This window comes from Alosa alosa, chromosome 18 (assembly GCF_017589495.1).
Source record: "Alosa alosa isolate M-15738 ecotype Scorff River chromosome 18, AALO_Geno_1.1, whole genome shotgun sequence".
Classification (NCBI taxonomy): domain Eukaryota; kingdom Metazoa; phylum Chordata; class Actinopteri; order Clupeiformes; family Clupeidae; genus Alosa; species Alosa alosa.
This window is the reverse complement of record NC_063206.1, coordinates 23,988,774-24,016,655: the sequence shown is the minus strand read 5'-3', so window position 1 is coordinate 24,016,655 and position 27,882 is coordinate 23,988,774. Positions and strand designations below refer to the sequence as shown.

Here is a 27,882-nt window from a genome sequence, read left to right as displayed (position 1 = left end):
CAGTCTTCAAAATGTACTCTGTCTATAAGACAATCGCCTTGGATATTTTGTTTGGGCAGTGGCCTTGTTTAGGATGACTCGATTATCACTGGATTCCATCTTCCAAACTGTCGCCAAGTTCTCAGTTGCTTCGTGTGGTATCTTTCGGATGGTTCATCAGAAAACAGGACAAAGTGGGAATCAGCAAATATCGTACTGTCCCAGGTGTCCAGCTTTTATAAAAAGGCTAACATTCCTTTGATATCAGAAAGGAAAGCCTGTGAAAAATTCATCAAACTTTTAAGTATAAGTATATATACTCTTTTGATCCAGTGAGGGAAATTTGGTCTCTGCATTTATCCCAATCCGTGAATTAGTGAAACACACTCCGCACACAGTGAACACACAGTGAGGTGAAGCACACACTAATCCCGACGCAGTGAGCTGCCTGCTACAGCGGCGCTTGGGGAGCAGTGAGGGGTTATGTGCCTTGCTCAAGGGCACTTCAGCCGTGGATGTGGGCAGCCGTGGATGTGGGCACCCTTCGGTTACAAGCCCAAAGCCCTGACCAGTAAGCCACGGCTGCCCCCAAATGGCATGAATGGCATTGATTTGGATGAAAATGCCAAACTCTGAGCTATCCCACTGAAATGACGGACCAGCCCATCTACACTGGAGAATCTTCAGAAGATGGAGAAAAACTGACAAGACTTTTGCTCTGTGGCCAGAGAACGCTGAAAGCTTGGTAAAGAACAAGGAGGACTTGTTATTTCTGGAGTCTATGAAAAATGACCGCCAGGCCTCATTTGGTTCATTCGATAAGGCATTAGCTGACCACATATATTGTTTTCCAGCCTTCAAATTTGGTACTGGCAAAACCCATGACAGCAAGCTTTTATTGATAGTTTACTTTCATGTTGTTTATTGAAAATGCCTGGCAAAGGCAATTTCTATTGCATCTTTCCCGAAAATGTACACTGAATTAGTGAAACACACTCCGCACACACACACACACACAATTTACTAAAGCAGCAATAAAGCTGTGATAGTTTCTTGCATAATTCAGCTCATTCAGAAATGAATAACGCGCGCGCGTGTTTTGGATTTACCTTCCACATAAGGTCCATCTCTGGGGTGCTCCCTCACTCTCAGGCAGCTTCCCTCCGTCGGCTTCCTGCCCAAGAGGTCTCGCACTCGCTCATTGTAGATCTCCAGATAGCTGACAGAAAGGAGAGGAGAGGAAGGAGAGAGGAGAATAAAAAGCTGTCCATGACACATGGGCTAGGAATTAATCACACAAGATATTATCTAAAGTGTCTCTGAATTGTGCAATACTAGGCATTACTTCAAGCTCCCTGTCAGGCAAGTTTAGAATCTCTTGAGTGGAGTTGCTGTTGAATGGCCTATTCAATGATTTCCTTGATGAAACGTCTGTGAGAAACATCAGTGTTACAAGCTAAGAAGGAGTGAGAATTGGTAATAACATAACAAGTGTGGACTAATTGCTCAATTATCTGATAGAGAGCGAAAAGTGACATAAAAAGTCCCATTTTGAATCGAATAGGCATTAAACAAACAGCTCACACACTGGACTTGTCAAAGCATTTGATGTAAAAGGATGTAATGGCTCCATAGAGTAATAAAGTCCTCCTCAGCAGGCTGCCGTCTCACACAACCACACTGGACCGGACGGGGGTGGGTGGGTCGTGGGGGGGTCACGGTCACTGGCGGGTCTCCGGAATTTAAAACACTCTCAGAGCTTTGGATGTGTCGATTCCCACCGGGGGGTGTTATGACACAGCAGCTAGCGAACAGACAAAAATAAACTACAGAAATAAATAGCCTGTATAGATAAATAAAGGAAAAACTACCCAGAGCAATCCAACAGAGTGTTCATTAGAGAGTGAGCAGTCAGCTCGTGGAGAGGAGAGGAGGGTCCATTCCTTCGGGCGCTGTCTCCATAATGTCATCAGTTTTCACGCTAGGGAACGCTAGCTGAGGACGGCTAAACCTACCCCCCACCTGACTGCCCCCCACCTGACTGCCCCCCTTACCCCCGCCCCTGTTACTGTCTGCATCATCAGAGGTCACCTGGGATTGACTCCGGGGTGGTGCAGAAGGCAGCCAACACATTTATGAGTGTTTTTTTTAATCCCAGTGCCAGGAGCAGACACACCAAGCCAAGGCTCACCTGTGGTGGGCGGGAGGGCAGGTGGGCCAGTGGGTGGGGGGGTGTTATGGCTGACGGATGCACCGGTGGAGACTGTGCCAGGTGTCCACCATGAGGAGCGAAAATAGAGAGAGAGAGAGAGAGCGAGAGAGAGAGTGAGAGAAACATAGACTGAGAGAGAAAGATGGGCGATGACAGAAAAAGAGGGGGAGAGAGAGGTGAAGAGCAAGAGAGAGAGAGAGAGAGAGAGCACTCTTTGGCCAAGCCGTGCTCAAACGGATGACCTCCCATCTCGTTTGTTACCAATTAGAGTGAGCTGCTAAATAAGAGTGCCCCTGAGAGCAGACAGGCTGCCAGGAGAACAGAATAATCGAGAAGAAGAGTGAGAGAAAAAGTGGGAGAGAAAATGAGAGAGAGAGAGAGAGAGAGAGAGAGAGAGAGAGAGAGAGAGAGAGAGAGAGAGGGAGAGGGAGAGGGAGAGAGAGAGAGAGAGCGCACGCTTTACAGGCAGCTTGTGGAGGTCTTTTCTGACATTACCCTTGAGTAGAGGTAACTGAGCGCTCATGGTCCATTTTTCCTCCTCAACACCAGTCGGAAAGGTAAGGCTTTGATTTATCTTTTCTGTCGGACAGGTTTAAAAAATGGATTCCTGGCCAGCGGAGATGAACATCCATTCCTTTCCTGACCCCGAACTGTAACATGGACGTACACCACTGAACTTTCCGGTGTCCTCTCCTCTCCTCACAGACCTCCTCTGCTTACCTGACTGACGTGTGGAAGGAGGTATGGTCCATCTGGGACAGTCCTGTGATCTGGCTGAAAAGGCCTTCACAGATGCGAGGGGTCAGTCAAACATCATCCTGAACAAACACACACAGCCAGGAATCAGAACAAAACAATTGCTTTGGCAGGAGTTCGACTTCTTATGCCGTAACTCTACCTAACCTGGAATTACAGTCTGATAACTCTAAACTCTTAATGTGTGCATACAGTAGGGACCGCACTGCTCCATCATCCCTGTGTTACCATTCAGGAGTGCTGCAGGGCCTTTTATTGCCACTACGTGCCTTTGCCCTTACACCAAGTATATTGCCACGTTTACTACTCAAGATGTTAACCGTAATAGACCCAAATGGGATTTTAAAATGTCGGAGTCTGATCCTCTGACTCAAACACCTGGCAGATGGCAGAGGGTGATATTTAGATGGAGGGGTGTGGGGAAAGCCTGGACAGTTTGTCCTGTGCTTTTCTGAGAACGGAGTACGTGCATAGGGATTAAAGACACTAGTGTTCCATTTTTCTGCTGTGACCATAGCAGCTTTCACGAGGTGGACAACCTAAGATTTCAACTGCACAAAAAGTTTTTTTTTTAATGATATCATACAATACCTGTATCCCATAATAAAATAATGTAAAATGAATTATAAAAACAGCTTAAAACAAAAACAGCCATTTATGTTCATCCCAACATCTCATGTTAAACGTATCGTCTTAAATGTGGGCACTGCAGTACTAGGGTGATGAGATCACCTGATAAAATGAGACATAAATGTTGTGGAGGAATTACTTGTGTGAGGTCGCACCACTACCTGAAGTTTACTTGGGACCCAGGTGAGTCATAGTCCTCATACAGTAAGACAGCTGGGTAATCAGAAGCAGCACAGATAAAGGCATGGAAAACTGTACAAAATGTCACAAGGGCCTGTCTCTAGGAAAGAAAAGATTAGCTCTAGCTCAGCTCTAGCAAGTTAATTTACTGACAGGTCAGCACACCATGACACATAAACTCTCTTACACCATTCTCGGTACACCAAATCAAATCAATATAAACAATATATAGCCAGGCCACAAGTTTCTATGTTCATCCCAAACACAGAATATATCTATGCTTTCATTTACTTTCGACAGGACCATCTTAGAAAAGCTACAACAACACAACACACACACATCTCTATGTGACATCATGTTAAGTTGAAATTCTTCATGGCACCTTGCTCTGGGCATTTTTGTTGACAAATTGTAACTATTCAAATGCTAAAGCCCTGTGTATCAGCATGAGGGAGAGAAAGAGAGAGTGAGGGCGAGAAAGAGAGAGCGAGGGATAGAAAGAAATAGAGTGAGCGAGTCAGTCAGGTGTTCTGTCGTTTTATGATTTGTGTGACTCATCTTCTCTTAATTACCATACGGGAGCGAGTGAATATTAAGAAGGACTGATTCGATTATCAAGCGCCGTTGACAATGTGCTTCGCGTGATGACCTTGCACAAGTCCGGTACACAGGCAGAAATCTCATTAGCTTCACAGGGCTCCTGTTCCTGTTCTGCATTGATGGGGGGGTGGGGTGCTGTTCTCATCACATTTTCCGATTAGCGGTGGAGAAATGTGCATGGTAGGGGGAGAAAGAGAGAGAGAGAGAGAGAGAGAGAGAGAGAGAGAAAGAGAAAGAGGTTGACAGTAAAGATGGAGCCCATCTGCGGCCCATAGAGGTGAGAGGACCTCATCATTCTCTGCCTGTGGTAGGCTACACTGCAGCCCAAAGAGAAACAGAAATGAGAAAGCGCCAGGCAGAGAAAGCACAGATGTGAGATCAAGTGTGTTATTGTATGTCTGTGTGTGTGTGTGTGTGTGTATGTGTGTGTGATCAAGTGTGTTAGGTGTTCAGTTTTTCCTATACATTGACTTATTTGTGGCGGCCCAACACAATATCAACATTGACCACCATACTAGAGTTCTCAACGGGCCTGAAAATTACAACCTGACCAGACCCGGCCCGTGGCTTTTAAAGCCCGGACCCGATGTAACCCGACACATCAACAGAATTATCTGCCCGAACCTGGCCCGCGGTCCGACGTAAAACACATGTTTTGACTGTTAAACCCTGACTTTATTTAGGTGAAGATTCAACACATTAGCGTGACAGTTCCTACTTAAAACGGTGATTTTTCTCCTCTTCTGGCGTAGGCCCTATCGTGAAGGAAGAACCATGCCATCTTTGGATGCGGTTATCTTAGCGATACTTTTTGCAATAGGCTTACCCTCGATATACATATCGTTGGAAAGCTTAGTTTATGACCGTTCATGTGAGCACAATAACTTAATTTTGTAAATTTTACTAAAGCGACTGGTTTCGCCTTGCAGGGTCACATATTTCATCAGCACCTTGCATTTTGAGCATTGCACATGACCTGTAGAATTTCCATCAGAATCCAGCACCACTCCAAACACTTTCCAGACCTCTGATTTCCCCACTCCTGTAGTAGCGACGGTGAATTCACCAGCGGCAAGTTTAGTCTACTTTTCACCAACTCCATCTTCTTCTCCAGGCTAAAGGCGTGCACGCAGCGGCGTCAGGTCTGCCCCCGCCCCTCTACGTTGCACGCAGCTGCCAGATTTTCTTTACGGTGAACAGCAGCGATGATTAATAAATGTTTTTTTTTCACTGAGCGGAAAAGATTAAGCCCGAGGTCCGACCCGACCCGAGTCATTTGCTTATATTTTCGACCCGAACCCGGCCCAAACCCGCGGGTCCCGTCGGGTTTTTCGGGCCAACCCGACCCATTGACAACGCTATCCACACAAAGATTTTCTATGTTGTACTATTTAAATTGGATGCAATTTTTTCATTATTTAGCTATGTGCACCTTTGCACAGTCTCTCCTTGTCTCTCGACGAACCTGCATGCATGTTCAAAGAAAACATTAACAATTGTTGTTGGCATCATAACCACGCTACACAGATTTGTTCGAATATAATCCAATTCTGTAGGAAACACTGGTGTTCGTGTTTGTGTGTGTGTGTGAGCGCATGTGAGTGAGAAAGAGCAAGAGTGAGGCACTGTATTTGTTTGTGTGAGAGAGAGAAAGAGAAAAGATAATAAGACTGAGAAAATCAGAGATAGAAGATAGAGAGTACAAGCGTGTGTGTGTGTGTGCATGTGTGTGTGTGTGTGTGTGCGTGTGTGTATGTGCGTATGGGCGTGTGCATGTGTATGTGTGTGCACTCATGTAATGGTAGAGATGTGATAATAAGTGTAGGGGTTTATAGAAAACACTAGGCTCTGTCTGCAGACTTATGAGGGAAGGGAACAGACAGTGATGTTCCTCTGAAGACCACAAAGGCCTTCAACACTTACTGCAGTGCCCATCATTGTGTATGACTTCCCGGAACCAGTCTGGCCGTAGGCAAAGATGCAGGCATTGTAACCTTCAAAGGCTGCCTCCAGAACATCACGACCCGGGTCTGTGAAGACCTGAGAAAGGAAAGCGACAAAGGCTGATCTTAAGAGAGCCATCGTAATGGGACAGCACACCATTAGAGCTCTGTAGCACGATGAGCTCTCAACATAATGAGACAGCACATAGAGAAGAGGATGTGAGGGGTGAGGTGTGTGCGTGTGGGGGGTGGGGGGTATGGAGAAGAATGAAAGATGATGAAGGAAAAGAGACAGCCAACGTCTAGCAGAAGAGTGACATGGGTTACACTCTTCAGCATCTAGCCCTGCCACCAGACACTCGCTAGTCGCTACACTGCGACACGCGTATAAGCACACAGAGCTCTTCAGAGGACATTTCGTGCCCTGATTGACATGTCGCTATGCTGCTGCTGCTGCTACTGCAGAGTGACCTGAGAGCATAAATCACACTGCCTAATTAGTGACAGCCCCTGGGTGGCAGGCCAGGCTTCACACACACACACACACACACACACACACACACACACACACAGACACACACACACACACACACCCTGAGGGCTCATGCCACCGCCGTTACCCGCACATCACAGTTTAATCTGTCTGGCCCAGGAGCACAGACACGAGGCCATTACGGCCATACAATGGGAGAGCCACATCTGATGGTTTGTAATTAAAAGTTGGGAAGCAAGTGGAGCAGCAGAATAGCAACTTTGTGACGGAGAGACCTCCATGCATCAAAGAAATAACAACATAGGCATTCAATAAGGCATCGATATGTATAATACGCAAGCATAATTTTGAAGTATAAAGTCCAATATGGATTTGGCAAACCCATTATAGTAAAAACAAAACTCAGCTACAACTATTTACTGTTAGTGTATCCTGAACCTTAACCATTTACCTGAAAGAAAAGAGGCCTGAAGACTACATACTGAAATTATTCTGGCCCAAACAGAACTAGGCCTATTCAAGATATCTTATTTTATCTGACATTGAATGACCACACCCATCGTGTTGTTCTTCACTGCATGAAGAAATAGGGAAATATAAATTATAAAACATGTTGAATGATTGTTCAGAGTATGAAACTCTTTTGCACCTTATCTTGAGTTGCAAAGTTGGGATTCTTTGCATTGCTGGAGTCATAAGAAAAATCATAGATGAATGACTTTGTCTTCTCTTCTGATATATTCATAAGAATATCCTGCAAGGATAATAGAGATGTTGAAAATAGGATCATGGCAGATACCCACACCGTGTTCAACTGTAGAGTATTCTACTCTGCATTAATAATAAAGACATTAACTACTGTAGCAAAGTGGTGGCTACATAACTAAAGGTCCGATAAAAAAAAAAAAAGTCAATGTTTGAAGTGTCAGATAAAAGGAGAGGATTCACCTTAACATTGAGGATAGAGGTCTTATTTTCCTCCATACGAATAATGACCTTAGAAGACAAGTCCTTTTCTCTGTGAAATGTTCACAGATCATGTAGGCCGCCACAAATACAACAACAAAAACAACAAAATAATAAATTAATAGCAAGGCTACCACATAGAAGATGGGCTGCTATTTAACAACCGACAAACCATCACACAACACTGACAAATAGTAAATGGGGCACTCTGACATTTTTTTTCAGGGGGTTAAGTCTGTTGAATGTTTAATTTAATCATTACTTCAACAAATCCCAGTTCCCCAACACCCAGGTCCAAACTGGCCTAGCCTAGCCTAAAAGTGTTTACAACAAAAGGTTTATTGGATTGGACAGAATTGTATGGGCAACTGATCTGGTTAACAAATAGAGCTAAATAAAGCTGACAGTATCTGATATTAGGATTGACACAGTCATTTGCTGTATGCTTGGGAGTATTTCTCATTGGACGACGAAGGTAGGCTTTTACTTATGTTTTTCTGACATGTAAGCGAAGTTGTAGGCTACCTAACATGATGACGTTGTCGAAACCAAGCAAACGAATCAAGAGAACTACAGCGATCACGCAAAGCTACTATCCAATTAGTGTGTTAATAACAAAGATGTCGGTATGATTAAAATATTACTCAAGATTACAAACCTCTTGTTCAGGGATCGAACTCGGACAGCCACCCGTACGCACGCCATCATTATTTTCAGGCGCTGCACAGGAGAAAACAATCTATAACCATAATAATCAGGGCAATACATGCATGTCAGACTATATTGGAAAATAAATATTATCCCGTGTTTGTCAAGTTGCCGAATGTGAATAAAGGCTTGTAGTCTAAACAACTTCCAGCTGATAGCCTACCACGGCCCTGAGCCTAAACTTCTGCATATGATTATCCGTGCGTTCACCTGATTAGGTGTCGTGGTTAGAACAAACCCAACGGATTGTTAATGAATGAGAGGAAAAAAACGTCCCCCTCATATGTGGAGATAAGTTCCAAGCTACTTGTTTAACTCGAGGCGTAACCAGAGAATGTCTAATAGGAAGACGGGCTCTGGCGTAGCACAAGCTTACCCTTTGCCCCTTACAAGTGTAACACCTTTCAGTTGAAGTCCTCGAGGGCCATTTGAAACGTGCTTGGGTTTGCAGCAGATATCTGTCACATTACATTACAATGTTTATAAACTACCTCCCTTCTCATTTTTGTAACCTCAGTTCAATATGGCTACTTTGGTAACATATGTATGCACTCGATATTTAATTATTAGACAGACAGTAGAGGCTGAGGAAATGTCTAGTCTCGTGATAGGCTGCCATCTAGTGGTTCTGATAGGAAACATGTAGTGGCTTAGTAGCAGTTGCCATCCATTTTCAAGGGTTGTGCTCTTGATGACTTTTCTTTGCCAATTTTTTGCAAAAGTTGAAACAAATGGGATTTTTACAGTATTCTTAGAGATCCATCAGTGGTTCTGTTAAGATTATTATTTATTGTACACACACACACACACAACTATTTTAATGGTGTAGCCAAACAACCCTAGTGAAAAGAATAAATAAAAAATCTAATTTGGACAGAGACATTAAAAGCTAGTTTCCTGTACATGGATTAAGCCAAGCCCTAAACGAGAATCATATGTGTTATTGTTACAAGTCATCTAATGAACTGAAATGGTCTAGCTGTCATCTTGTCCAGCCATCCTCCGGGCCCTGTTTTTCTGTGCTGGTTCCTTGGTGCTTCTCCCTCCACTGAAGAACCTGCTGGTGGAGGCTCTCCACCTCCTTCACCAGGGTCAGGAGCTGAGCCATGCCCATGTTCTGGTGGAGACACAAACACCATATCAGTACAGTACACACCTGGCAGTTTCAAATGTGGTACTTATTATGATTCTCAGTGAGTTTGTCATGGGAACTGTGTGGAATTTATGTGCAAATTATGCCTGCACTAGATTAATTAAAATCAATTAAATTAATCAACTCAATATTTTCATGTTATGGTTTCTTTATGAAACCTTTCAATGAAATATATGTATAAGGTTCGAACAAAATAGAATAGAAACCTACCAACTTGTTAATGTCTTCCTGAGTGTTAGGAATAGACTGTACGGTCTTTATCTTCAGGTCCAAGTTCTCTATGAAGTCTGTGACCATGCTGATGAGCTCCACCACATCTCTGTGAAGTAGAAGACCAGCAAACATCCTTATGCGCGATTCTAACGTATGTCAAAACTGTGGCTAACTGCAAACAGAATCTTTTTATACTTAAACACAGGCCTACACATACAGTATGTATTAAAAAAGGAGTGCAAACATGTGTTTGTTTAAAGGAGAAATTCGGCAAATTTTCACATAGATCTCCGTTTCTCGAGGTCACCGAGTACTGTCGGTATGATAAAAACAATCAGTTTTACCAGAGACTTTCTAATGTAACACAGCACTCAAAAAATACTCCATAGAAATGCATGGGGCTAGTTTGTCACGCCAATATGGCCGTTGTCTACACATATCCCACCCCTTCCTCGGCAAAACGTCAACATGTAAATACATTGAGCCAATCATGTAATGGGATGTGAATACATTGAGCCAATCATATGGTGTGTTGTGAAGACATCGTGCCAATCATGTGTTGTGATCTCGCCGCTGGAGCAAGATTGGTGTCATTGAAGCCTTGCGCCGCGGCGCAGTTCGACCCAAAGACTGTGCCCGATGAGTGCCCATAAAACGTTGGCAAATGGCCACCGAGTGGAGGGACTTGCCTAAAAGGACTTTGGTTTTACCTAGCTCGAGTTGCTACAGCCAGTAGCTAACACAGCCAGGCAGCTATAGCGCTACACTCTGGGGGCATCTCTGTGTACATAGATCTGAACAGAGATCTATGTGAAAACTTGCCGGATTCTCCTTTAAGGGTAAAGTAAAAAAAAAAAGAACTTTCTAGGACTACACATAATAGGATAGCATCCTGGAATATGTTTCAGAAAAAGTATAAATTAGCCTTTGTGTTGTGGAGATTTTGTTTGCGTTCAATTTCTGTTTTTTTTCAACATTACATTGGACCATAGGTCTATTCTTTCACACAAACTTGTGTCACATACGGACGTCACCGCCCATTTGGAGGTGCAAACAATCAGATTTTTCCTTACTATGTGATCTCAATGGCAATGCAGCGTTTGTTTGCACCTCCAAAAGCATGGCGTACCTGGTTACCTCCCAAAAACGCCCACAAATACCCGTATGTTTGTGTGAAAGAATCCTTTAAATAAATTAATTATTCATATCAGGTAAAGTAGCACAGACCTCTTTTGAGGCCTATGAAAAACTGGAGTAGCTCACTTGTGCATGTCTGCGTGTATGGGTAGGCTTTGGTCAGCCCGGGGATTCATTAGCCTCTTTTTCAAGCTGATGTGCTCCTGAAGCAGCCTCTGGAGGTGGGAGTTGAACTTCTGAAGGTCATCAATCCTGGGGTCTGCCAAAACAACACAACACAAGACAGTTTACTTACCGTACTAACCCTACTGGGACAGGGGGTTGTTTTCACCATTATGAAAGCAAAACTTTGGAAAACTTTATCAACTACAAAAGGGAGAAACAAACACATTTGCTCACTCAGATAGTGGTTGTGAGAGACATCAGCGAATTCCTTATCCAACTTAAGTAACTCAAGTTGAAATGCTCTCTGGAAGCAGATAAAATTCTATTCAAGACTGAGCAGTTCAGAAACTATAATACATTTACAATATGTACAATACAACACATATTGTACTACTGCTCCATCCTTTTTAAAGCCCCATACCTCATCACTCTCACGCTGAATTTCGTTCAGTTTCACTACATTATACAGATTGGAGGAAAAAACGTCTTGTTTTCGTACGCCATCAATCTCCTCCTGTTAAAATGATGTTGGTGTGTGTCAGAAAGATCTACATGTTTTAAAACCAGATAAATCAGACTCGAGGCATGGAAAAATAATAAAAGCATTTACACTTATGAAGCATCTTACCTGGGTCAGAAACCCACTGGTAATATAACTTTCAAGGAGTTGCCCTTCAGCTGATACAGTGGATGTGTCTCCTGCGCTCATCCTGATGACTGCACAAACTGCAATAACAGTTAATTTTCTTAAAACTGACCCGTAACATACATAATCATTATCAACCTCGTTAGCTAGCAGCTACTCAGTAATGAAATAATGCAAAGCCTTCCACATATTCAAGTGACATTTCGTAAGCAGGGGTTAGTTAACGGTTAGCTATCTAGCATTACGAACAGATGACTTGATTAGGCTAACTGTTAGGTGTGTTTTGAAGATCCATCAACCCCCAGAAAACTTCGCAAAGTTCAGTTTCAAAAAGATTTTCATACCCTATGGCACTTTCAGCTCTGAGTAGAAATAGAGAAGATCAAAGGTAAGGTTACATCCCGCCGTATTGTTTGTTGATGTCTCGATTTATGGTTTTCTGGTTAGGGACAAAGAGGCTTTTGCAGTACTACCGCCACCTAGCGGAGGGGAATGAATGTTCTAGACCAGAGATTCTGGAAGAAGTGTGGTCGGCACACTGCAATTGCTCCAAAAATATAAACTTTATTACTTTAAAAACATAGCAACGTTTCGATCACCCTGGATCTTCGTCAGGCATCTGGGTAACAGGAAGAGTGTGGCCTATATCACATGACCATTCATTCAGCACCCGCCTAGGCAGGGCACCCAAGGGTGCCAATCATCATGACTGACAGGCAGCTCGGCCTATGTGTCATAAAGAAAAAACACACACACACACACACACACACACACACACACACATATATATATATATATATATATACATACATACACATACATATACAAAATACAAAAAAAAATACATAGTCATCATACATAGTCATCATCCAAAAAGGAAAATCACAGAAAAGGCTTGAGATCAAAATACATATTAAGCCCCTTTGGTGAAATAGTGTTTAAGGTGTATATATAAAAAGCCTCTCTTCTTAGGAGTAAGTTGTCGACATCACCACCCCGTCTAGGAATAGTGACCTGTTCGATCGCGATATACGCAGTACATGTTTTGAGGCATCGTGTTGTCTTTCCAATAGGCTAGACCACAAGGGCATTTGATCATATATATTACATTTTTTGTATTGCACATTATTACTCCCTTTATTTTGTGTGCCTTTCCTGTATGTGGATGGTTGAAGGTTTTACATTTATATGTAAAGTTACATTGCGCGCAATTCGCGCACCTGTAATTGCCATCAGGAATAGGAGGGAAGAATTGCGGTGCGTTATCTGGTGGTCGGTCTCCTCTGACAACAAGGTTGCGTATATTAGGTGAGCGCTTAAAGACCAAACGTGGGGGTTGCCTGAAGAAAATGTCTTTTAGTGTAGGGTCTGAGCTAAGGATAGGCCAGTGTCTTCTCACTATCGCTTCAAACTCTTAGTGGCGAATACTGTGTAATGCAGGAGAATCTCCTATCGTCTTTTATTTCTCTTTCTATTTAGGCAATGTTCTTGGTCTGTGTTACTAACGGCTTCTTCACACAGTTGCGTTCCGTCAACGCATGCCAGTGGGTGTTCCTGACGGTAGCTATGCAAATGACTTGAAGTATAACCGTAATTTGATTGGTTGGTGCTGTCCGTCGATTGGCTTGATTGGCCGGTGCCGTCTGTCGGTGCAGCAACAGCTGAACTTCTCAATGCGAGCGACGGGAGAAACGTGACGCAACGGACCCACAATTCAGTTCGGCAACGGATAAAGTTTATATTTTTGGAGCAAAATTGCAGTATGCAGACCACACTTCTTCCACTGTCTGACACTATTGTCTGGCAACTGCAAAAAACTTTGCTTTGGATGTGCGCACCCACTCTCCTAGACCAGAGGTTCCCCATTTTCAATTCTGAAAATCTTCTACGGCCCACCTACAGATATCAATAATGACAAGCCAGCTGGAACCTGCCACTCTTTCTCTATCTCACTGCTCAAGATGCGTTCCCAATTAAGTGCAGTAAGTAACATTCAAGTTAGATCTGCTGCATGGTGGAGATTGAGAGGACCCTTGCATGTAAAATGGTGTTGGTGCATTTTGACATTGTAAACGTTTTCAAGGAAGAGTGGAAAGTAGTTTGCAGTATAGCTACTTCTATTTATTGTCTAAATCCTTCTGTCCCTTGGTGATGCCTGTGGTAGCAGCGGCAGCACTGATTTTATTAAGTATTCAGGCTACCTTTCGGTCCACAATGCCTGGGTGGCCCACACTTTAGTCAGCTGCAAATATGGTTTGACCCCAAAAAATCTAACAAAAGGGTTTTCAGTGGTTTATAGTAGTATCAGATGTACTTAAAAACATACTAAAAGTTTACCAAAGTTTGACTCCAAGAAAGGTCCAATTTTTAAAATGGCGGCCGTCAGGTCCTTAAAATGACCATTACCCCTTTGTATTCCTTCTATAGACCAGGAATAATGGTACATGAATGGTAGCCTACCTGGTACGTTTTGACCATGTAACATTCTAATTAGCATATTTGCATGATAGATAAGTGATTACAAGTACATTAAAGCAATTGGTTACAAGTATATTTATACGAAAAATAAGTACATTTCCCTTAAGTCACTGCATATTTCTCCTTTCTCAAATTGCCTAGTGTTGGTGGTTTAGGTGGTACATAACCATTCTTTTGATTCCAATAAAGAATAAATTCATTAGAATTGTATGGTACTGTAAAAACAGGGCTGGAACTGTGAAGGCTCAGTACCGCTAACCCCTTTTCTTTTTTTAATTTTTCTGTTTTCTTCAGTTGTTTCCTCTTATTCTGGTTTATTTTTTATACTTTTTTGCACTGTGACCTTCACTAGAATCAGTACTCTTTGTGCCAAACAACACTGCCATTGCCATACTTTGGGAAACACTGTTCTAGACACTGTCACTGGTTCCACAGCCCATACACAGCCTATGAAATAACCTCTCATCTCCGAAAGCTATTTAAAGCTATGACACCCAAATAATACACACATGTATGTTTTCGGATGAATAGTTTAGTTTACTTTCTCAGCGCCGTAAGCTTTACCTTGTTCTTGTAGAAGTCGGAAATATGGATGCATCCCATGGGCCTTCCATGAAGTTAGATTGCTTCAATTTATCTTCTCAATGGTCTGATTATGCAGAACAAATTATAAATAAATGGATTATTAGAGCAGCCAAGTGTGGCTTAGATTATCCATGTGTCTATACAGTATGTGTTATAAAGCTTTCTTTATGATTTAGATTATAGTCAATGGATGGCCATTGCTTGTAACCATGCATGAATATAACAGACATTTAATGTAGGCCTATCTCCTTTCCCAAAAAGTAAAATTTATTAACAATCAAAGAATGACAGAAACAAATCATGGATCCTAGCTGATCTTTAGCCACAGCAGTGGTTTTCAAGAACCTTTTCATGTAAAATTATATATGCATTGAAAATGACACACCGGTTTTAAATATTTTTTTTGCCGCAACTGGCTTTACCTGTAGTCCTAGCAGCCAATAGGTGGCTGTGTTGCTCTATCTGTTGCTCTAAAAGCACACAGTGATTAAATTGATCTTGAATCATATTGAAGTTCAAAAATACCCACGGGCATTTGTGCAAGAGGTGTAAGATTTGCACTTCTTACGGCCAGATTTAACAGCTTTAATTAACTCACAATCTTTCCATCATTTATTTTGTAATGTTTGACAAGATTTCAGTTTGTGTTGAATGCTGGGATTGAAATATGTCTGAATGCTTGCACCCCCATCCCACCCCTCTCTCACACACACACACACACACACACACACATACACACAAAACTTGCTTGAGGACTCCACTGTTCTCATAAGTTTCAAGTGTCGGCACTTTTAGACATTTAAGAATAATGAAAAAAAGCATCTCAGCCAACAGAAACAACTGGAACAGTTTTGCAGGATTTGTAACGTGACAGAGTCAATTCCATGTGTTCTTTGTTGTTTGCTTGTTTTCTCACGGGATTCATAGGAATGCTATGGTATGAACTAGGAGTGTGGTTATGCACTCTTCCATGCCAGCAAGATGGCTCAAGTCTCCAAAAACAGCAGACTTAGAACCATGGGCCGAAGGCGGCACTGGCACACCGAACCAGTAACACCTGCCTCAGAGCCAGCAAATCAACCTTCAAGAAACAAAAAACAGACTTTTAAAAAAATATCCCACCAGGGGAGATCATCACCATATAACAGAAACAGAATCAGTCCCACATCACAAGTCTTGTGGTTCATGATCATTTCCATATAAGTAAAGGTAGCATTCCAAAATATTGATGATATTAAATTGTGAGTACAGAGTTGTGATATTTAAATATGAATAAAGAAAATTATTTTCACAGTATTTCGGAGCGTTACTTGAAATAGAAATGAAAGATGTTTCCAAAGTGTTTTCCATCCTTATTAAGACACTTATTTCTAAAATAAGTCATCATTACATGTGGGAAATGTTATGTGTTTCAAGTCTGACATAAAATACATCTAATATGCCGACTTGCATCAGGACTTGTATTTTTTGGGGGGGTATCTTACAATATATTTGCAAATTGGTTACACTAATCTGCCCATAAGCCGTAATGCAAAAATTATTGTGCTAGCTGCATGTCTAACCTTAAGTCTTAGTCTCTTTTATAAAACAAGATTCTAACAGCCAATCACTTACAATAAACATACACCACGCCATTCATTTAAAGTTCAAAAGTTTAAAGAGAAAAGAGTATGAGCTACGCTTTTAAGAAATTTTAGAACGTAATGAGTATTACTCCCCAGAGGATGTGGGACAGCAAAATCACACTTAGGATTGGCACATCATCATGTCCCAACTTTATGAGAATACAAACCTCAGAGAGCATCCAAAATTAGGAAACATTTCATGTGAGGGTTACCAGCCGTCTCTCAGTAATGGTGTTAAGACTTCTCCCCTCACCTCACTTCTTTCCATGATGTCATAAAAGGGTGAGATGTGAAATTGTTGGATCTCTGTGAGAAGAAATAGAGTGCAATAAAGGAGAAAAAATCTGGCTTTTAGAAACGTGTGTGAACACACGCTCATGCAGACACACACACACACACACGCTCATGCAGACACACACACACACACACACACGCATCATGCAGACACACACACACACACACACACGCTCATGCAGACACACACACACACACACACGCTCATGCAGACACACACACACACACACACACAAGTTCACGCAGACACACACACACACACACACACACATACACACGCTCATGCAGACACACACACACATACACAAGTTCACGCAGACACACACACACACACATACACAAATGCTCATATTCACACTCACTCACTCTTTCTCTCCCTCTCTTTTACATACACACACAGACAGACAGACAGACAGACAGACAGACACACACACACACACACACACACACACACACGCGCACACAGAGAGACACTAACACAACGGAATTGTTATGGCTCCTGTCTTTCTTGAGCAGGTTTATTCTAGACAGCAAGACATGTGATGTCGGCCAAAAGATGTTGCTGCAGATGTGGACCCCACAAATACTTCACCTAAATGGCAATGGCAACTTCAAAGCTGGAGCCGAGAAAAGGGAAAGCTCGCAAACTCGCAAACGCTGAGCAGATTCTCCATAAACGGGGTGCTAATAGAACCGTAACTCCTGCCCCCTTACAATGCAGCATGTCATGCCTACAGCACACACACACACACACACACACACACACACACACACACATATGCACAGACACACACGCACAGACACACACACACACATGCATACTCACACACACACACAGACACACACTCACGCATGCAAGCACACACACACACACGCACACAGACACACACACATACATACTCACATACACATGCAGACACGCACACACATACACGCACACACACGCATACTTAACTCACTCTCTCACTCACTCACTCACTCACTCAGTCTTTCAGATCAACACACAGCTTGTCTATACAAACCCACTTGAGTGCTATGCAGCGTTGCTGGACCACTGGCTGTTTTGGAATGTCTTTCATCTTTAAAAATGAAAAATTTAAATCTGTATACCAGAGACAGTTCTTTTGATAACAGCATCGATTCATGAGCGAGAGCTTCCACTCCACAAACACCCTGAGAAGGCAGTTGGCTTTGATTTCTTTCTATTGCGTTTAGTAAGGGGCGCATTCAAAGACTCCAAAGAATGCCGACAGTGTAGAACCATTACAGAATCAGAGGATGAAAAACATCTCCATCTCTTGTTTTTTTTTGTTCCTCCAGGGAACATTTATCAAGCAGGGAAATTTAATAACAAGCACAGGATGGGGAATAATTTGAGCAGCTATCTAGCGATTATGCTGAAAGAGAGCAAACGATCCTGTCATACCATTCCATATTTACTGTTTCAAACTGTGTGGGCCGATTGTGCCTATAGCAACTATACGTTTATCTTGTTTTGTTATGCTTGGCTAATGTGTTTTATGGTAACAACAATAATGACAACAATGCACGGTGCATTACAATACACTTAGATCACACCTCCCACATTTCACATGTATGACAACATATAACAAAGCCCTGAAGCCTGTCATTAATGATAATAGCTGCAATTACCACAAATTTATTTAATTTCAGCTTCAATCAATCTTCAAGCGATGTTTGTCTCACTAATCCATGAGAAGAGGGGGATGAAGAAGTATAATTAGGAAAAGAGTAAATCTATGCCCTCTTTGTTCTGATTGTCAGTTAAACTGCTGTTTCCCCATACCAGCCTGTGTTGAAAATGAGCCAATCTGTCGTTAGTTTTAAAAACATGTTAATTTTAAGTTGTTAAAAGTTATTCATCTGGCTTTCGCAAATGACTACAGCTCACTGTTTGATTTGCTTTGATTTTCCACCATCTCATGCACTTGGCACGCCAATATAAAGAAGCTTGGTGATATCACAATCTGTGGTTTACATGGTAGCTCAACACCTGACACTTATGATGACATAAAACATGAACTGTGAGGGAGAAAGAAATTATGTGCGGGTTAAACTAAAACCATGTGTTTGACGGACATCAGCACTTGAGTAAATGGTCGGTCTCAAGCCTTTTTCATGGTTCCAGTTGCTGCTGGACACACCCTGCAAACTGATTGTGAAAATTCCAAGAGGTCTCGCAGGCCTGGGATATATATCCGTGTGATATCGATTCGGGGAGAATGAGGACACACATAATGTGTTATTTAACTGGTACATGAATTGGCCTTTCATCCAGGGCAAGCATGTGAAATTCTGCTGGAAGCATGTCCAAATAAATACGCTGGAAGACACAGACACTTCTTCCCTTCGGTCAGCCTGCGTGCAGCCAGGCAGGCGGGAGCAGATGTTCATCAGATGTTCAGCAAAATAAATAAATAAATAAATAACTATATTGGTGCCCTCTACGAAAACATTTGCGACTGATTCTTGAGTGATGATAATGACAAAGTCGTGGGGTTTTCTGTTTGAAGGACAGAAGCTTGAATGGATCCTCCCTCCCTCCCCCTCATTCCTATCTCTGGTCTTTTACCTCACCTCAATCTTCCTGTCAGAAACCCTTCTGTTTGTGAATCCCCACATGAACCACTACAGAGAACTGGGCCGGGATGGGATGGGGAGGATGGAGGACTAGTCTGCCCACCAGGCTGGTCACATGCAGCACAGTCACTGGGGCTGCACGACGCGAGGCCCCTTTGAAAATGCTTACTAGTCTGCGTGGCTCCACTGTAGTCACCCCCCACTCCTCATCCCCTTGAACATCACAGTCCAGTGACGCACAGCTGCAAGCTGTTCTATGGCTTTAGAGCAGATAGACAAACAGACAAACAGAGAGAAAGAGAGAGAGAGAAAGAGAAGGAGCCCAATGACCAAAACAGGCATTTCTTGAGACTTGAGACCAAGAATAGTCTATTTTTCCGATATGGTTATTTTCTCACAAAAACATACAAAACCGCACAAAGCCCCTTGCAGCATTTCTAAAAAAAACATTGCAGTCTTTACTGTTCCAGCAAGGCATGGCTTTTTGTTTAAGCTTGTCGCTGAGTTGGTGTAAACTGAAGAGGTTTTACAGTTAAGACCTTAGAGAAGTGAGTCTCAGTTCAACACCACTGGGGCCCAGTCATGTGTTGAAGGACAGAACACTCTTGTGTGCCCTGGGCGGGTCACTGGAGACTCAGCCAGCGACTCTGATGCAGCGTGTGACAAAAACAACACTGGCGCTGATTAACACTCACCTCTAGATGATAGGGTCACCCTGCAGGCGGAACGATTCGTAATAACCCTGACTGTTTATGGTCTCAGTTTAACAAAGAATTCATAGAGTAAGATGCCTGAGTCAAACACATGGCGACTTTGAAGAATTTTAATGGGCAGTAGTGTTTGTCTTCCTGCAGAGGGAATTGTTGATTTGCAAAAAGCCTTGACATCCAGAGGGCACTGAGACAGTTTAGGAACAGCTGTATGGCATGAACACAGTGCACTAGACATCCAATGTTCCTACTCCAACTGGTTGATGCAGTGACTATTTGGATTGCACTCTGTACATAAAATGTGCTATGTAAATAAATACTTTATTATCAAAGGATTTTACTGATCTTCTAGTATGTAAAAGGTTAAATGCCTCTCTTTCTCTCAATGAAAAGAAGAAAGTATTTCACTTTACAGTGAAGTGTGTTTTTACTGACTTGAGTGACAAAAATGCTTTAACTCTCTCCTGTGGACGACAACACTGCCCTCATGACATGTTATATGAAAGAGTGATTGGAGCCGAAAGACAGGCTTTGGCCGCCTCTGCTTTTAAAAGACACAGGCCCGTTTCATTCAGAGTCCCACACAGTTGACAGACAGTTCCCAAACCTCTCCATACTCCCTCATTTTCCTGTCAACATCATCTACAGGGCCGACTTTGACGCAGAGCTCGTTTGCCCGCCCTCATCCTCTACCCTGATTACTCACATGCGTACACATGTCTGCTCAGAGCTGAAGCCTGCACAGTGGAGTCCTTAAGAAGCTGAGGGCTAAATAGGAGGCTTCCTCAAGACAAAGGAAAATGACACATTATGACATGTTTATGGCTATGGGTGAACCAGTGAAGGTATACGTTTTTTAATGTGACTGTGTTTTTTTCCCCCATGAAATCATACATTACGTAATTTTATGTTGTAAAATGTTAACTACTTGGCATTGTTTTTCAGCTCAACATTACATCTCCTGGGAGGCATGCATCTTTAGGTGCAGTGGAGAAAAGGCAGGGAGGAAACACTGACAACCACACAACCCTCAACCTGAAAAAAACAAACAAACAAAACAAAACAAAAACATGACGCTATGGCAGTAGTGAGCAATCAACATTATAAAAGAATTAGAATCATAGAATCATGTAATATATGATTCTAAGGAATTAATAATACATATTAATTCCTTGGAATCATATATTACCAAATTATACCACATATTATACCATATATTTTTTTACTATCGCTACAATTTTCAGGAATGGCTTGAGTCTTAGGCTTTTGAGGTCTATGGATCTTGAGCCAGCTCATATATTTCCTTATGGTCATTTCATTCGATAAATGTGACATACAGAGATGCAAATGACCACAAAGAAACACATGAGCTAGCTCAAGAGCCTCAGACCTTAATAGCTTCAATACTCAAGCCTTTCCTGAAAATGTTGAAAGACTCTCACATATAACCTCTGCTAAACTGTCTATTTGATTCTAAAGTGATCTTGAGAATCGGCAAGAAGACATTGTTCAAACACAAAACAGATTCTATTAAGGGGCTATAAACTGGTCTGGCACAAAACCTTTGACAGGACACGCAGTCAAACCTTACTGGCCAGCCCTGTGCTGCAGAGTGCAGACATGTGGGACCTCCTGAGCCAATTTTTTTGCACACATGCACACACACACACACACTCGCCCCTATCCCTGTCTCAGACACACAAAAAATAAATCACTTTCATCAGCAATAGGCCAGCTTTCATGTCTGTCTTTTGAGAGCCAAAGCAAACGTCATTATCCTTTGCATATGATTAAAGAAAAACAAACTTGTTTTTGCACCGGGCATGATACTTTTGATCACTGCAATGGTTTGGGTGGGATGTATATATACACACACAGTATATGTGTGACTGACCACCAGCCATATGCAGCAGGAGTGTTTGGATTTGGAAGTGTGATTCTATCAGAGTTATTGTATTGCTCCTGTAGCCCTACAGGAGATACAAGCAGAGGATGTTTGTCTGTACATTTTTAAATTATTTGTTTATCCAACCTCTCTCCCCTTATGATTGCAATCTCGATGTGTTACTTTGTATTACTTTGTAGCCAGGTCCTCTCATTATGCTATAATAAAACATTTTCAATCCTCAATAGCTTTTTCCTAACAATGACGACAATATGACCGCATTGATAAGATGATGAGGCATGGATCCTTTATCTTTGTACAAGTGCGTACATTTTTAACTCTGAACTATGAAAGATTGCTTCCATGCTTTCCAGATGCTGAACATTAGCTGTGAACTTGACTAATTGTTTCGCTATGAGAGTTCATGTTGAGCCAGAGTTCATGTTAGTGAGGTCTAACTGAGACGATTGTGCACTGCATGTATTGATCTGTGATCGTTTTAGCTGGTCTAGACAACACTGCACGTTTGTTTATTATTGAATTCCAGCTGTATTTTAATGAGTGCGTACACTTCTCACAATCATACAATGCACCGGTGCTGTCAGAAACAGCACAGGGTAAACTCAGCTGTAGGGGGGAGCCCGGGGGAGGGGGTGTGTGAAATGCTAAAATAAAGTGAGCACAACAAATGAATGAGGGCCGTGACTTTTTGTGGAATGCCATCTGAATCTGTGTCAACCATGAGAACACTGCAAACCAAACATTTGTATATAACACAATTCACCACAGACTAATTCTTATGCTCATAACGTACTCCTGTTAAGTACCAAGACTGCCTCCATTAATATAATGACTCATCTCCCCTCCACTTTATATGGCCTCCTCCTAAGGTACTCCAGTCTATAAAATATTCATTCTAACGTCTAGACTCTACGGGGATGATTGCATGTTTCCCCGTTTGCCTACTGGTGTTCAGGCAGGCCTACCACACTGACTCACAGACAGATAGAGACAGTGCGTCCATCCTGCAGGCCATGCCTTGAACAGAGACGACTTCTACTCCAAGCTACTAGCTTCTCCGTGAGGCTGCAGGCTGGACAGTGGAGGAGACTAATAACATGTGATTTAATGAGTGGCAGACTGACAGCTACAGCTCCCAGCGGGGGCTTGTCTCTCGTAGTCTCGCTCCATTGGTGTCTGCCTGCATGCATGCTGCTGCTGTTTCCATAAGCCTAATAATTTCCAATAAGTGTGCAGTCTCTCCCTGTAATTATCTAATGTCTGCAGGCTTAACTGTGGGATAAGATGTGTGGAAGTTAGTCATGCATTTGTTTTTGCTGGATGAGAATTATTTAGTGGATGAATCTTATTTGCTTAACAGGTAGAGCTTCACAGAAGGTAAGGCCTACTGTATATAGCAAGCTTGACACATACTTGTTAATTTATGAACTATTTATGAAAAGAAAAACTGTATAATAATTGTAGAACATATCCAAATTGTAAAAAATCTTTCACTCAGCCTTTTTGCTGGTACAGGTTTACACTAGTGCATCACTGCTGCAGCACTCACACATTCACATGCAGACAGTATAAAATCACCCCCCTGTTTCAGAGTATACAGTAAGTACCCTTTGGATGCCAACATCCATTTAGGTTGACTTGACATGGAGGTGAGGCCATCTGTTTAAAGTAAATAAGATGTAGCAAACTTATTTCTGAACTAAGTGATGCCAGATGTGGAGAAACCGATACAATCTCTCTCCGGGTAATGAACTGGAAGCAGATAATAAGACAAAGTGGAAAAAGCCACGCTCAATAGGCTCGATGTAACCTGTTCACAGAATTCCCTGCATGAAAAACATTTACCTTACATGATTGTATACAAATATTTCCCTTACGTGATGGTATACGTATACTTTTAATAGAGCATTAAACGTTCCAGGAGAGGTTCATCTTCCAAAACTCTTCAGGCAGAACATCCTCTGGTGAGCTGAGCTTGCTTGAGCTTTGTCTCCCATTTCAGGTCACTGGTGATGGTGGTAGCCTATTCCGCAAACCTTTACTGTACTGTTGTGTTGTTGGTGAGTTTTTTTTCTTTGGAAGTCTGCTACTTGACACTGACCTCTTGGTTGTTTTGTGTATACCATGCTGGCCAGTTGTGACAGTGTTCAGGCCAACTCATCTCTGCCCTTGGTTTGATGAGACCTAGGACCGTCACCAGCAAACTTGACCAGCTTGCTGGAGGTGCAGTCACTGGTAGCTAGGCACTTGCACACCTCCAGTGTTGTAGTGATCAGTTATGGGCTAGTCATGAAATGAAAATCTTATCTGGAACAAATAAAAAACATTTTTCACAAACTATCACACAGCCTACACATGATAATAATAGCCTTAAGTGTCTGTTTTATGCTATTGAGATACAGTGTAGGCTATGCTAGATTGCAAGTGTATACTCTTAAAGTGAACATAAATCTGAGACTGATTTAATACAGTAATTTAATACAGTATTTAATACAGTAATTATGTAGGCTAACTAATGAGAAATTAATCTCCTTCAAGTTAGCCTGAGAGGCTCGGTGCATGTCTTTCATCAGTGATGGCCTAAAATAAGAGAAAAAGGTCCAAAGAAGAATATTACAAGATAAACTAGAAATGCAATTCCAAGGAATTACCAGTGCATGATAATGCTAGGATAGACATGGTGGTTGCATAGCTTAATAAAAGTTGTTGATAGACAGATTTAAAGGGACACCAGGCAACGTTTTCGTGTTAATTAATCATCTTCGTAAGGCGGTATATGGTTAAATGACTCATTACAGGGCGAATGAAGACTCTCTCGCCTGCCCCTACTGCCTGTAGGAAGAATATCCCGCTTGCAAGTTCGGTGTATCCAACCAGCCGACCTTCAGTCTCACAAAGTCTCAGACATCACGAGAAGCAGGATTTAAATTCACCAGGATGCAGGATTTAAATCCTGTTTAAATCCTGCATCCCCAGCACAGAGGCAGGCTAACGAAACGCTAGCGATTGTTGCAAACGTGTGTATAATGGCAGAGCCGGCGAAAAAGCAGCGAAAACCCTTGACGGAAAATGCAAAAAAAGGAAATAAGCTTCAGACAGAGCGAGGGCTTGCACACGTATCGACACGTACAGATGCTAGGGGGAGCTTCGTAGAGAAAAAGCATCAGGCTTGTCTGATTAGTTTAGTTTAGTGCAGCGGTTCCCCAACTTTTTTCCCCGCGGACCACCTTTTACATCCTGACTCGGCTCGCGTACCTCCACCATTCGACACATAATACAACACATTCTATTGACGCGTTCCAGGCATAATGTTTAATTAGCCACCCTACATGATAGCAAATAACAAAATCAAAATGCGCAACTGGTCTATGAGCTCTCACGCTAAAAACAGTGTGGAGAAAACATTAGACTGGTTAGATAAATCTACATGAAGCTTAGGGGGAGCGTACCTATGTTCCCTGGGTCCTATGTTCCCCGGGTCCTATGTTCCCCGCTTTGTTTGAGACCGGGGAACATAGGACCCTTTTTTAAAACCCTAACCCTAACCCCGAGCGGGGAACATAGGACCCGAGGAACATAGGACCTGGGGAACATAGGGATGACCCCAGCTTAGGCCTATATGCCTCATCATACTTTAGTTTTTTTTTCACTCAGTCTTTTCTCCTGCGAGTTTCCTGCAAGTTTCTCTCGCTTCTCCTCTTCGATCGCTTTGATTAGGCTTTTTGGACAGTGTTCTTCTTTTTAACCAGTTTTCCATGTTTGCTTAGCCTTCTACCTATCTATACTTCCACGAAACTAACGAGCCAGATATTCTGTCTGCCCGCAGGAAATAACGTGCATTGTGGGTAGCTTATTTTTAATGGAAACATAGCCTACTATAGAGTTTACAAATTATTTCCTTTAATTTCACGTTTCCATATCATTATAACCCGATTCGAAATTATGTATTATTAGTTAATTAATTAGATCATTAATTGATTAATCATTTTTAACACCTTTCCGACATTGCCCTTTTCATCTTGCATACCCCCTATTGGCAGCTATCACAGTTTGGGAATCCCTGGTTTAGTGGATGTTGATACACTTAGTTTAATGGCTGTGTATAGGTAGATTGACGATAGCTGACAGTTGGAATGGCTCTAATATTTGTTAGTAGTTATGCTAACAATGCTAACTATGCTAACCATGTTACTTAGTTAACTTGGCTAGTGTTTGCTAACTGTTATGCTAACAATGCTAACTAGCTACAGTCGGTGGGAGTCATTTAGTTGATGACAACTGACAGTTGGAATGGCGAAACATTTAAAAAGTTGAGTAGTTTAAATGGTTAAATTATTTAACGGGCTCTGGTGGGTGGGTGCACTGGTGGGTAAACTCATCTTGCGGTCATTTAGTAAAAGACGGTAGCCTACACCTATCACATCATGACATTGATTACAGTGCAATACGGCCATTAAGCAATTAGAATCCTGTGCCAGGTGTTCAAGACATGGCGTGGCTACAGGTTTGGGTTAAAGGCCGGTCTCCAATAGAGGCCTGGTTTGTTTTTTAGTTTCGGGTTGTATTTAATCATCTAAAACCCGTCAGATCGTCTGTTTAAAGCCCAATTCACACCAAAGATTCGCAATGACATGAAACCGTTGCAGAAAGGAGTTTGGTGTGAATTAGATGTTGCACATCGTTGCAAGCTGTCGCAAAGCATTCACTATGTCTAGTCACAGTTGCAAGGTTTTAAAATGTTGCATTAAGTTGTTGGTTAATAGAATGTTGCAGCTCATCCCGCATCATGCAAATCTTTGGTGTGATTTGGCCTTAAGTATGTGTAACCTGTGTTGTGTTGAACCTGCGCGATTTAGCCCTGCACACGCCCGGACTCGAACCCGCAAACAGCAGCACCTCGGATTGGGAGGCGAGCGCGCTAACAATTGAGCCAATAGCCCAGGCTACTGGCTTGCATGCCAGCAGCACTCCTGAGGCATCAGGGAGTGAGGTTTACCAACGTTCCACAAGCACAGCTAAGCTAGCTGGCATCTGTTACATATGGAGCAGGCTGCGCACGCTAACGTTATGATTAGATGACATTAAAAGACAGCGGTGAGGAAAAGCTAGAGTTCCAAATTGTATAACTTTTTTCAATAGGAACTATGCCTATATGTCCGACTTCGTCATTGTTCAATTCATCCCTTGTGTTTAAAACTTGTGGATAGGCCGATGGTAAGCTTGTTTTTATGCTGGCAACAAAACAAAAGGGTTCGCAAATGTTATTCTTTATTCTAAATGAGTATAAAGAAAAAGAAGTAGGCTATGATTTGAAATATAAGTCAAGTCAAGTCAAGTCAAGTTTATTTATATAGCGCATTTCATACACAGAGGTCATTCAATGTGCTTTACATAAACAAAACCAAACAATAATAACAAATAAAAAGCATTGAAAGGCAATATAGTCAAAGAATAGTTAAAAGGTAAAGATCATAATAAAAAGAAAACATAAAACACAAGGTAAAATAATTTAAAAATAAAGGATAATTAGTAAGCAAAAAAAACAAAGGCAAAAGTAGTAAAAAGAAGTAATAAAAGATAAAGTAGAATAATTATCAATGCAGATTCAGAATTTGAGAACGCGGCACAGTTAGCAGAAAGCATCTGAGAACAGTTTGGTCTTAAGTCTAGATTTAAAACTGGCTACAGTTGGGGCCTTTTTGATGTCATCCGAAAGTTGATTCCACAGCTGAGCCGCATAGCAGCTAAAAGCTGCTTCACCATGTTTAGTTCTAACAGTAGGTTTTACTAGCAGGTTTTTCACCTGGGACCTGAGAGGACGCGAAGGTGTGTACTGCTGAAGCATGTCTGACAGGTATTTAGGTCCTGCTCCATTTACTGATTTATAAACAAGCAATAGAGC

General features: G+C 42.1%; 2 protein-coding genes across 7 annotated transcripts in view; both read right to left on the bottom strand.

Moving 5' to 3' along the window:
- kif16bb (kinesin family member 16Bb) overlaps positions 1–9,121 on the bottom strand; it is a 46,479-nt gene extending 37,358 nt beyond the window's left edge. For all 6 annotated transcript variants that reach the window (XR_007196518.1, XM_048270032.1, XM_048270035.1 and 3 more), the window contains exons 1-7: positions 8,844–9,121; positions 8,418–8,479; positions 7,742–7,811; positions 7,443–7,547; positions 6,281–6,397; positions 2,912–3,009; positions 1,089–1,198 (exon numbers count right to left, since the gene is read on the bottom strand). Coding sequence is in view for 5 of the 6 variants with exons in the window: in XM_048270032.1 (XP_048125989.1) it covers positions 1,089–1,106 (18 nt within the window). In the remaining variant the exon portion in view is untranslated. The remainder of the gene's footprint in view (positions 1–1,088; positions 1,199–2,911; positions 3,010–6,280; positions 6,398–7,442; positions 7,548–7,741; positions 7,812–8,417; positions 8,480–8,843) is intronic.
- A 115-nt stretch (positions 9,122–9,236) lies between these two features.
- On the bottom strand, positions 9,237–12,242 carry haus2 (HAUS augmin like complex subunit 2). The gene is made up of 7 exons (XM_048270037.1): positions 12,126–12,242; positions 11,764–11,861; positions 11,557–11,649; positions 11,370–11,439; positions 11,097–11,229; positions 9,831–9,939; positions 9,237–9,584 (listed from the first exon to the last, which is right to left on the bottom strand). Exons 2-7 carry the CDS (start codon positions 11,842–11,844, stop codon positions 9,450–9,452), a joined length of 621 nt encoding a protein of 206 aa, XP_048125994.1. The 5' UTR covers positions 11,845–11,861; positions 12,126–12,242; the 3' UTR covers positions 9,237–9,449.
- Positions 12,243–27,882: the final 15,640 nt, after the last annotated feature.